Source organism: Sinohyriopsis cumingii, chromosome 15, assembly GCF_028554795.1.
Source record: "Sinohyriopsis cumingii isolate HCF-2022 chromosome 15, ASM2855479v2, whole genome shotgun sequence".
Lineage (NCBI taxonomy): Eukaryota > Metazoa > Mollusca > Bivalvia > Unionida > Unionidae > Sinohyriopsis > Sinohyriopsis cumingii.
Genome location: NC_142975.1, coordinates 14,570,597 through 14,583,678, shown reverse-complemented (window position 1 = coordinate 14,583,678; position 13,082 = coordinate 14,570,597). Strand labels below are relative to the sequence as shown.

At 33.4% G+C, this 13,082-nt stretch overlaps 1 protein-coding gene across 2 annotated transcripts in view; it reads right to left on the bottom strand.

Moving 5' to 3' along the window:
- LOC149781291 (tumor necrosis factor receptor superfamily member 11B-like) overlaps nt 1-13,082 on the bottom strand; it is a 57,347-nt gene that overhangs the window by 25,506 nt on the left and 18,759 nt on the right. For both annotated transcript variants that reach the window (XM_089935378.1, XM_089935377.1), the window contains 2 exons: nt 9,611-9,946; nt 151-306 (listed from right to left, as the gene is read on the bottom strand). In XM_089935378.1, the coding sequence (XP_089791504.1) occupies nt 151-306; nt 9,611-9,946 (492 nt within the window). The remainder of the gene's footprint in view (nt 1-150; nt 307-9,610; nt 9,947-13,082) is intronic.

Below are 13,082 nucleotides of genomic sequence, written 5' to 3'. Positions count from 1 at the left end.
TCTGCTGTTGGTGCTACTGGATCCACCATATTCGTGATAGCTTGTGAGCTATAGCAACAATAACTCTAAGTGGGTGGAGCTTATTGTTCAAAATAAGAAATGTCCATTACACCAGCATGTGCTTTTATATGATAAGAATCTTAAGCTTACCTGATGAGCAGTTTGTGTCTTTATAAGGTGTACATGGTGATGTAACAGTGGTTACGCATGTACTGCATTTCTGACACTGCTGTGTGCTACTGGAGATGTTCGAGTAAGTACTTCCATTGACACATGGCTCACACTGTACATCAGCCATCGCTGTACCTAAATTTCAGACACCAAAAATTGTACTGTAAGATCAAGGCCAAATGCTGTATGATCAGATAAGGATTCATTCAGTAAAGCAGATATGAAATTAGAAGTTAAGGTGTAAAAAAGATGTTCAGAAATAATATTTGTGCAAAATCAAACTAAATAGTGATCCCACAAGTATCGTGTTGTCAAATTTTGCATAATGTCATATCTGACTTCCAATAACTGTCTCAGTCGAAGGAACACAACTGGTGCATATTCATAGACAGTAAATATTGTTTTTAAGCTTCTCAACATTCCTGTAAAAGATACAAGACATGCTGCATAATGTAATATGTACTAAAATCTCCAAAAGGGACATAACTCTAAATAAATTTAATGAAAAAATGTAATGACTTATGAATACATATATATGCATATATGGAATGATGGATATGCTGTCTGCAAAGTAATTTGCATTATTAACTGTGCATACAATATATATATATAATGGCAGAATGATATGAGTATCTGCAAAAGATGTTTGTCATGACTGCTATATTTCAGGATAACTTAGCTAAGGGAAATATTGGTTGCACACACAAGATTTATCATGCATAGTATATGCATTCAATACCAAATTAAAACAAGATTTATAGTACACAGTCTATATATTCAATATCAAACGGAAACAAGATTTATCATGCACAGTATAAACATTCAATACCAAATTAAAACAAGGGACCCAAGCAGGCCCTAAATTGCTCACCTAGTTGACATTGTCCTAATTGGCAATGCAACAGCAGTTTTCCAATGAATCTGGGTTAGTATGGTGCTTTATATCAAATTATTTTCAAAATATGTTGGTAGGTTATCATTTTTGAGGGTTGTTGCTATGGAGTTTAATGCCATTTTCAGCACAAGACAGTCTATATATGGAGGCCAGTATATCTGCTGGAAGAATAACCCAGAAAATCCCCAGTAAGAACTTTAACTGACCCATGGGAAGCTACTGGCAAACTTTCTCATGTACCTTTGAATTGGCTGAACCTGAGGCTTGAACCCATGCAGACAGAGGTGAGATGGCAGTGATGGGTATTGGTGAGCACTTTAGACCACTTGGCCACCCGGGGCTCCAGATGGCTATGAAAAAGGTTGTCTGAATTTTTCTATTATCTTCAGCCACATGTGATGACAGATGGCCATCATTTTTACAAACATGGAAGATCTTCAAACTGAGCTGCTTTCTTCAAAATCTAATCAAATTCTCTTCAATAGTTTTTGAGAAGAATGGTATTTCTATTTGTAGTAAGAAGATATTAAAATTGATATATTTGAACAAAGATAATGTCTTCAAATTCTGTTGCGGACTTTGGGCATTTTAAGTTTTCTTTTGTTGGAATGGCCAAGATGCTTTTTGCAGTTAGATTCAGTTGAGCAGTTTTTGACAAAAATAGTTGAAATATTTTCTAAGTTTAGTAATGCTAGCATAATAGTATCATTTGTAAAAACTTGAAAGACCTTAATCATGCTTAACGACATGATTAGTAACACTCTGTTTAGTGTTTTCTGACAAAATCATTCATTTGAATTGGTTACTATTTTTAGTAATGACAACCTAATTTTGATGACTTGCATTATTTTGTGTAAATTTGAAAGGAGACTTTTCTTTAAAATTTGGTAAATTCTGTTGAACACGTTTTGAGAAATTATTTAAGGGCTTTTCCATTTTTAGTACCAGCATCTGGATCTGCCTCTTTTGTACAAAATGAAAGGCCCCTTAGTGCTCTAAAGCTTTCTGTTAGACGTGGTCTAATTCTGGTAGTAGTTTTGAAAAGAAGTCATAGAGGGTTGAAGTAATGGTAATAGCTATATGACATCATTTATATACGTTTTAAGGGTCTTCTTACCAACATTTTGTCAAATTCTCTTGAAAGCTGTTGTGGAATTATAGTTAGTCATTCAAATGTTCTCTCTTTCTAGTAATGACCATATTTCATACATAGTATACTTATCATTGGTATAAATTTAAAACAATATTGGAACCTGTGTACCTGCGTCATTTTCCAATAACTCTTGCATGTTCCAATAATCTGCAAACCTGATTTTATTTTACACTGTGCACCTAATGTGTCTTGTTTCCAATGATTTGTGCAATGTTTTGTCTTTTTTCACAGGACCGCTCTGGTGGCTTCATGATTAGAGCATCTGCCTCAGATGTGGCCTCACCTGGCGCTCAGCATTAAGAGGTTAGTGTTAGGAATAGTCGGCCTGGTGTCAGGATAATGTGACTGGGTGGGACATCATGCTACTTGTCTGCAGCATTAAGCCTCAGTGCTAGACATCACTATAAATTGCCACACTGCAGACATCATAGCGATATGACTGAATTTTTTTAAAGCTACATTAAAATACCAAATCACACACACACACACACACTTTTTTCACAAAAGTTTGGTATTAACCTAGGAACAAATGTATTAATTATTTTTAACAGTAGAATAAAGTAATACAGATTAACAAACAAAAAATGAATATAGTGGTCTCAGCTTCTGATACTGTCTAAAATGCCTTTACACCTAGATGATTTATTTGAAATCTGGTTAAATCTGTTGAGTGATTTTTGTGAAGTGTTTATGGTTGTTTTTACCTAATTTTGGTAATGGCAGCCATGTATGCTGGTGTTTATGGCTGTTTTTACCTAATTTTAGTAATGGCAGCCATGCATGCTGGTGTTTATGGCTGTTTTTACCTAATTTTAGTAATGGCAGCCATGCATGCTGGTGTTTATGGCTGTTTTTACCTAATTTTAGTAATGGCAGCCATGCATGCTGGTGTTTATGGCTGTTTTCACCTAATTTTAGTAATGGCAGCCATGTATGCCGGTGTTTATGGCTCTTTTTACCTAATTTTAGTAATGGCAGCCATGTATGCCGGTGTTTATGGCTGTTTTTACCTAATTTTAGTAATGGCAGCCATGTATGCTGGTGTTTATGGCTGTTTTCACCTAATTTTAGTAATGGCAGCCATGTATGCTGGTGTTTATGGCTCTTTTTACCTAATTTTAGTAATGGCAGCCATGTATCCTGGTGTTTATGGTTGTTTTTACCTAATTTTAGTAATGGCAGCCATGTATGCTGGTGTTTATGGCTGTTTTTACCTAATTTTAGTAATGGTAGCCATGTATGCTGGTGGATCTGCAATATTTGTATAAACTTGAAAGGTTTTAATGCTAACATGCTTTCCATCAGATCTGATAAAGTCATGTGGGTAGTTTTTAATAAGTCAACAGAGCATGACATCAATGATATCATTCAAGGTATTAGATATCTCCACAAAATAGTTTTTAACAACAACAAAAATCCATTTGTACTTGTTCATGTTAGGATGCCCATAAGCCAGTAAATCATTACTTTTGACCTTGAAGAAAGTATCCAATTTGTCAAAAATATTTGTACTCATAAGATGAATAAAGTACAAAAATGTCAGCCATGAATTTGAAACAAGGTCAGTTGGCTTTGAAACTCCTTTGCAAGAGTGCAGATAAGTTGGCGGTTAGACTGAACAATTTTCATTCAGAACTAATTAAGTATTGCAGCAGGTGCTTTAGTGCAAAACCAGGTCATGGTCATGTACTATGCATGCCAAAGTAGTAGTGACAACAAGGTCTTTGTGATGGTATCCATGATGGCTATATTGGGTCCAATTGACATAACTTTTATTTATGACCAACAAAGACATCATATGAAGCCTTTTAGTGAAAACCCCATTTGCACCAAGCCAGTCTGGCAGAATCGTGATAAAAAGATTTTGAGAATGGGGCAGCAAAATCGGATTCTGAGGGACATCATTTTTGTTTAGGTCAATCTAGACAGTTGGATGAATGTGAATTTAAAGTTTCATGGCAATCCTTTAAGTATTTTAGGTGAAGTTTATAACAAGATGGATGCAAATGAATGGACAACAGAATACAGATGACAGGCCACTGCATAAGCTCTTTCTGTCACTAACCAGTAGAACTAAGCCAAAAAATTCAAATAGGTTCAGTTTTATCAGAGTGAAAGTCTAACAAGAAATGTATATATATGAACACTTATGATGATAAACCCACCAATTATATTTGTCAGTGCAAAATGAATTAGCATTTTTGTATCATACATTCAATCGAATGTGACTTTAAAAGGGGCCGTACATGTGGTGAAACAGTAAAATATGTGCAAAAAATTGCCATAATATTGCTTTGATGGTAAACAAGCATTAAAATTAAGTGAATCTATATTTTATATGCATGCATGGTTTTATGATCCTGTCATACATTAAATACTTAAAGCACTGGTTCAGGTAACAAATATGATTTATAAAATGAAATTAAATAATTGCAAAAATAGCAACCAGCTTTAAACATCAAACTTAAGAAAACTATTATAATAAAGCTACTGGGAAGGCACTAATACAAGCATGTTATGCAATATGAAAAAGAATTTAGTCCTTCCCCCCAAAATTGTATCCAATTAGACTAGAGTGGAGACTCAACTACAATTGTACATTAAACAGAAGAAATTAATCAATCATTACTTTACAAACACAAGAAAAAATTGAATAAGGGGAACAATGAAAGCATTGACTGCACAAAAAAATCCCAATGATGTAAATGCTAAGGTTCAAAACTGATCCTTCTTTTGAATTTCAATAATTAATGTATTTTAGTGAATATGATATAAAATATTACTGTACCCTTATGATGCTAAATATTAAAATATCCACCCACCCCTGGGCTTTCTAAAATAGGCCCACTAGCCCTAATATGTACAGAACCTCTGATATCTCAATCCATAGATTACCTCGTTAATCAAAGTATCCAGTCAGCTGACTTCCCAGATAAATTGAAAAAAAGCAAAAGTAACCCCAACACATAATAAAGACTCTTAGAAGGACACAGGAAACTACAGACCCATTTCTATTCACCCTACATTATCACAAATCCTTGGGAAATTGATTATTAAGCAAGTGTAAGTTTATTTTAAAACAGTCTCATTCTTTCACAAAGAAAAATAAGATTTTCACAAGGGACGTTCATGTCAAACATCTTTATCAAAACTCACAGATTGCTGACTACAGGAAATCAACAAGGGGAACCTACTCTATTATGTACAATATCTATAGTCTTCAGGCTCCATTATCTTGCCCAAGTTAAATGGCCTTGAAATGAATCTCATCCTATCTATTTAACAGGATGCAAAAAACTGCTAATCGAAATGTTTAATAGAGTTCAATGGAAATCAATTCTGTTCTGCAAGGGTGTGTTTTAGGCCCATTGCTATTTCTTATTTTCACAAATTACCTTCCTCTATGGACAAAGCACACAAACACAAACTTATTTGCAGATAATGCTTTTTTAACATTAAGGTCAAAGCAAAATAAAATGGTTATAAATGAAACAATAGCAAAATATATACGGTGATATCCCAAGATAAAATAGCATTACACTTCTAAGAAACTTGTAAATCTGGCAAAAAAATGGTCAAATCGTTTAAAAAATGGAAGAGAAACCTTTCTTGGTGACAGCTGAAAGTGATTTAATATAAGAAAGACATACTGACTATATCTAAAGATCTCTAACCCACAAATTAGCTTTACCAAGTAAAATTAAGAAATACCAACTAGAATAATTTACCACAATATCTAAATTGTGCCAGTTACTGACTATTGTTTTGAAAATATGGGGAAAAATAAACAAACTATAAAAACAAGTAGCTTGCCTGATTCTGGATTCTTACTTTGACACACAAGTTAGTATTCTTTTGCATAAATTGAAATTGCTACAAATAAATGGTGGAATAAAATTTCCAAAGGCAGTACTTGTTTATGAATGTATTAACTGTTATATGCCTGAATATTTTAGAACTATTTTATACAAATCATGGACTATATGTTTTATAATGGACCTTACACGGCCACTTGAAATTTCCAAAACCCAAAATTGAACTATTTATATGCTGTCTTCAATATTATGGAATAAAGATGTGGAATTCTTTGTCAATTAGATCAGCAACTAATTTTGTTAAAACATTTAAAGAAAAATATCTGAATCAATTGAAGCTTGATTTTAATTGATTTCTTAATGTCATTATATTTTTGGTAAATTCCTGTTTCTAATCCAATTGCTTTGTCACTGTGCATGCTAAACTGCATTTTGTTTTAATATATGACTCATTGTGTTCAGAGTAATGTGAAAGTCATACCACTTGACTGTTCCTTGCTAAATGTTATGACTTTACTTTTCCTAGACATTTTTGTTATTAACATACATGCATGTAGACTCAGAAAGAAGCTGAGTGCCTTCAGGGAAGACTAGATACATTTACATTCAAACTGATCTACCCAAAATAAATGAAGAATTATTATTATTATTAATATTATTATTATTATTATTATCCATTTGCATGTTTATTATCATATGTCCTCCTGAATCCCTAGGTGGAATTCACTACATTTTGTATTTTTTTATGTGTTATGAAAACCTGAGTTGAAAGAAGGCATTATAATTTTTGCTTTATAGTTTTCACAAGGTGTCAAAAAGTCTGATGTATTAAATTAGGAACAACAGTTACAATTATAAAATACTGTGACTTAACTCACATATCTGAGAGAGATTTGCAGACTTTAAAGATTCTATATGTTGATTTTATTTTCTCCAAAAATGTGCAAGAAGACTATTTTTGTATTAAAGTGCTAAACAGACTTACAAAGGGGGAATACATGGATCATTGATTTTACAAGACGCGGAACAAGACTAGCATGCAAGCATTTTCATGCAGGCTATGGTGCTGTGATTCAAATACAAATTAGGCTAAGGCAAGAAAACCATACACAACATAAAACAAAATACCAGACAAGAAAACCATACACAACATAAAACAAAATACCAGGCAAGAAAACGTTTTTAGTTCTCACCCTATTATTAGGCCTGATGTACAAAATGGAAAATACAAAATATTTAATGAATACATTTTAAACTGAGAAAAAAAACTGTGAGATATACTGATGATAATTAGATGAAGAAGATACATGGTCATTTAGAAATAAGAAGATACATAGTCATTTAGAAATAAGAAGATACATGGTCATTTAGAAATAAGAAGATACATAGTCATTTAGAAATAAGAAGATACATAGTCATTTAGAAATAAGATACATGGTCATTTAGAAATAAGAAGATACATGGTCATTTAGAAATAAGAAGATACATGGTCATTTAGAAATAAAAAGATACATGATCATTTAGAAATAATAAGGTATATGGTCATTTAGAAATGAAAGCTGGGGCAGCTTTAGGGATCCGTATGCTAGGAAACACACACACACACACACACACACACACACACACACATGAATGACTAAGTTGTTGAATAATTTTCATTAAAGCCATCTTCTGGGCAACTGTAGCAATTTACTGGGGAACCAACAAACCTGCTGGACAACAAGATTTTTAAAAGCTGTTTGCCCAAGGACAATCATGGATTTTTCAAAACTATGTTTTAGTTATTTTACTGCGCTTTCCATTGACAATCACCAAAACACCAATAAATGTTCAAAGACAACCAGAAAACCTTCACAATGGATAGTAAACACCAAGAAATGTTCAAGGACAACCAGAAAACCTTCACAATGGATATTAAACATCAAGAAAGTTTTAAGACAAGCTCTTATTGAAATCAATGGACAGTAAACCATGTATTCATAATTAAATTTAATTTACTGGAATGTTTGTATGAAGATAAAAACCTTTCATCTCATTTGTATGTGTTCCAAAGCATACATACATTCAAATGCCATCCAAGTTGTCCAGGGAGATGGGAAAAAGGGGGTGGGGATGATAAACATTTATTGAGGACTTCTACCATTCAAAATTTTCTTGATCTTGGTCCACATATTATTTATCTAATTTTAAGCTGAGTGAATAGTTATGGGTAAAACAGTATTTAGATAAGTAAATGGAAAATATGAACTGTTTTTGATAATTTCTTGATGCTTGATTACCATGGCAATTGGAATGTGGACACAAAACTGACATATAAAAAGAAATGTTAACCATCTCATGCTTGCAGTATACTTCATATAAAGACAATTGGAGAGTGGGCAGAAAATGGCCCTCAGGGCCGACAAGGGGGGAGGGCAACCAGGCATATATCCCCGGGGCTTGGGCACAACAACACTTTTTAATTTTATAAAAGATTTTTTTTTAACAAGAACTAGGAGAAGCCCAGGTGTTTCTTACCCCAGGGCCTGTGATCGCGCTCTATGACCCCTATGGCCCTTATACAGTAAAGGTCTTTTTTGTGATCTTGCAGTGTTGAGAAATGAGAATCAACTTTCAGAAAACATTGTGTTTTACCAAACAAGACCAGTCACAAAGAAGAGCTTTACTCTGTGTGTGTGTGTGTGTGTGTGTGTGTGTGAGAGAGAGAGAGAGAGAGAGAGAACTGACTGGCTTTTGATACTCTTCAATCATACCTTGGGGAATGTATGCATGATGTACAGGGTATGTCTTCTGTACAACCCACATTGATTATTTTTAACTTTGAAGGTATAATTTAAATGTACCTCTGAAACAGGTACCTCAAATATACCAAACCAAACAGTATACTTGAGGCATACACCCAAAAGTACCTTTTAAATAACCAAAGTGGAAGTATTCCAATGGTACCCAGAAACTTAGTCAAATTAAGAGAATACATGCTCAGTTATTCTAGAAGAATTAATTTACATTTTTTGTCTATTAATAGTAAGAGATAATTACAATTTTCAATGGAGAGGTGGCAACATTTCTATCAGTTAGAAAGAATTCTAGGACGGTCCCTTTCAAATTCATTTAGTAGCTTTTCCAAAGTATGAAGTATCTTTCCTCACAGTTACAGAAGACATAATGGATTGGATGGCAAAACTTTATAAAAAGAAGTGCTAAATATAAATTTCTCAAAGGTTTTGCAGCAGCCATATTTGAATTGTAGATCCGTATGAACTGAACAAGATAAAAGAACAAAGCAGGAAACTGTTGTTTGCATAAAGAGTTCTATTAAGAATTGTAATACAGAGAAAATATATCAAGCTTAAGAATAATTAAATTCACACGTGTACTACCAGAAAATCTATATAAATTCATATCCAATCTTGAAACTTGTATTACAAAATAATTAATACGCTTAATGAATTGGGTGAGAGTAAAACAGCCATGATAGAGAGGAATGATGCTAGAAAAAAAACTGTTCTTAGAAACATCCTCTTACAATAAAATTTGACAACTATTCATATGAATGATTTGATATTGATTCCCTACCTGGTCTGCTCACTCCCTGCCCTGGGAGGCACTGTCTATGTCTTTTACATATTCCATTCCCGTCACCCTGATCAATTAAGAAATATCCAGATTCGCATTCACAAATGAGGTCAGAGGTTGCAGTGCAATTCTCTTTTATGTCAGAGTTAAACCGACTACAATGTGAAGCACACGGTGCACATGTTGCTGCTTGGTTACATGTCGTCTGGAATTTTCCATTCGGACATGGCATACAACCTGCTGGTTTGCCATTCTCATCACAGTCGCTGATTTTATAATATCCCGGTTGACACAAAAAGCAACTTTTACCATTTGCTGCAGTGTACATCCCACAGTCTGTGTTAAAGTTAAAAAGATTAATTAAGAAATGCCTATAATGGCTATATAAATACAGGTAAATACTGGCAATAAAACAATAAAACTTGATACAGTGTACATCACACCTGAAAGAATGAAATAACTAACAACCATGAGGTTGATCTTTAGGAAATGTCCACAAAAGATCTGCAATTTTAAAGTTAAAAAAGTCATAACTATTAGTCTTGTAAACAAAACCTCTGAAAGAGTATCATCTTAATACAGTCAAACCTGTTTTGAGAGACCACCCCTTCTGCCAACAAAACATTGGCTGTCAAGATTCCCGTACAAAATAATTAGGCGGATTCCACCTGGAACATAAGCAGACTCCAGGCGGAATCTGCCTAAAATGTTAAAAGTCTGGTTAATACAAATGCGAACATGGAAAATTTGAGAAGTCAAAGATGAATCCATCTAGAGTCCGTCTAACTTTAAGATGGACTTTTGTCAAATTCTTGCTATAAATACATCTTTAGGCATAATTTTGGACTTGGTTGATTTTCCATCCACCATCTAGGTGGAATTAGGAACTTAGTCACTGGCATCTATTATATGAAAGGAGGAATCTATACTTAGTTTATTTTCTAACCAACATCTAGGCAGAATGAAGAACTTAGTCATTTACATCAGTTAAAGAAGGCATAATTAGGACTTGGCTTTTGTGTGTCTGTAAAGCTAAATGACTGAAAATATAGTGATATTTTGTGATTGTAATATCACTGACAGTTCAATAAAAATATCAATAAGATATAATAACATTTATTGTTTCTTGCACAATTTGAATGATTTTCAGCAGCATTTATATTTCCTGTTTCTGATAGCTGTAATTTTATTGTTTATTTCGGGCACAATTTATAACTTCTTTCCAGAGCTTTCCTTGTTAAATTTCTTTTTCAAATTTGTTGTTGTTATTGTATTTTAATTTAACTTCAATTGAATTTAACTGCCCTCAAACAAGTTTTCATCTTGTTTTCCGTTTTAAACATAATTTCGCTTTTCTCCTGACCTGAATTTCCTCGATATGGACCCATTTTTTAATATCGTCTCCGTAACTTTTTTTTAAATAATGCTCTATCCGGTCCCATTCCACAACGAGCTTTCAAATAAGTATTTGTTCCCTTTATTGTTTAACAGAGGATCGTTGTATAAAGCTTTCTGATTGGTGAAAAGTTTGTAATTGCCCAATGAATTGTCGCGTAACAGAAACTGATGGGAAAGAGCATGTTTGCTGAACATGGGGATTCGAATTTTCGAGCGGGACGAGAGATTGAATAACCATTTGAAAAATGTGCGGCAATGAGAATACCCTGAACGCAAATTTGATGGGAACATAATTGGTCAGTCTGTATGAAAACTGAACGCCAGGACAAGCATTTTGCTTTTTGTGCCATAAAGAGCTTTACAGTAGCGACTAACGTGCTAAATAGGACAAGGAATTGAACCAGGAATCCGGATGATTTCGAAGTTATACAACTCCAAACTGATTAACTTCAGAATTTAAGGAGGGACAACGTGTAGATCACTGGTGGGAATTGTTGCCAGATATCCATGTCTATCAAAGATAGTCATATCTTTGCGGACTTTTCTTGGCTTAAAAGTAGAATCTACTTTCAATCTCGTGAGGCATTATTGTGTATATTATCAAAATATTCTTGGTGTGTTGGAATTCAGTGTAAAATAAGAGTAATTATATCATGATAACGTTTTGTCACGGCTGCTTATGGAACAAGGACTAATTCGAGAGACCACAACAGCATCATAGTTTGTGCAATAAAAAATCCAGTCTACAGTACAAGTGACATAAGGCAGGCTCCTAGCTTTTCTTCTCATAATCAAATTGTCTCAAATGGATGCTTTTCTGTAATTTTGCATTATTTTCACGGCTGAATTTTTCAATGCAGATTAATATTTTATATTGTATATATGTTTATGTGTTCACAGATGCCTGTGCATATGTTCCAGGCTTGATACTTTGATTTTTAAAACCACTTAATTATTTAGTGTCAGATACTTCATATCATGTTGTATATACTGTATATGTTGTACATCACAGATAGAAGGCCCCAAGGTAGATTAGTTCTGTAACTAATTGAATTACCTTCTCTAAATGAAGTCATTATTATTATATTATTATTATTATTTTTATTATTATTAACTCCCATTTCTCTTGCCTTGGATGTCATATAATTACAGTATCAGTATAATTGTTTTCATGCACACTTAAATATCACCTTGGTTAATAAAGTCCTGTTTAATTCATATCCATTATTTCTTTGAAACCTACTGAAATGTCTGAAACACTAAAAAAACTTAAGTAAAATACTCTATAATGATCAAAATTTTAGTGAAATCTTACAAAAGTTTTAGTCAATTTTTTTGTGAAACCTCACAAATATTTCAAAGAAATTTGAGTGAGACCTCGACATAATTTCAATGAAAGTTTTGGTCAAAATATGTGTGAAATCTGGGTTACTAGAAACACCGAAATACACTGAAAAACCGAAATACACATGTATTTACATGTTCTCTCTGTATATATCGGTTTCCACACACAAATTATTATTGGTTTTGTGTGAATAATAATATAATGCAAAATAAAATATGATTTTTTGATTTTGATACGAATTATTTACTTTTTCCTAGTTATAGCACGCGTCAATTGGTCGTACTTTATTGGACAGGTTGATCGTTCCGGAACGGAGGTACATGTAGTATGATAACGACTGATCGTTCCGGAACGAACTTAATCTCCGGAAATGACGGTGTAATTCGGCTTAATTCATATTATTTCAAGTCGCTTAATTAATGTTCTAATTGACTGCAATGCATACACATTTATTGTTCTCCCTTTGATCTAATTTCTTATTCAAGTTAAGAAAACAATCATTTTATTAAGTCGCTTAATTCGGAACGGACATTGAAAGTCGGCTTAATTCATCTTTTAAGTCCCTTAATTCATTTTTGAATTGACTGCACACACTTTATTATCATCCCTTTGAACCCATTTCTTACTCAAGTTAAAGCCAAATGTCGCGCACATTAAAGAAAAGTCACCCTTTTGCTCAACGTTGTCATTATTCGCTAATTGCGCACTTAAAGAAATCACGCTCGACTT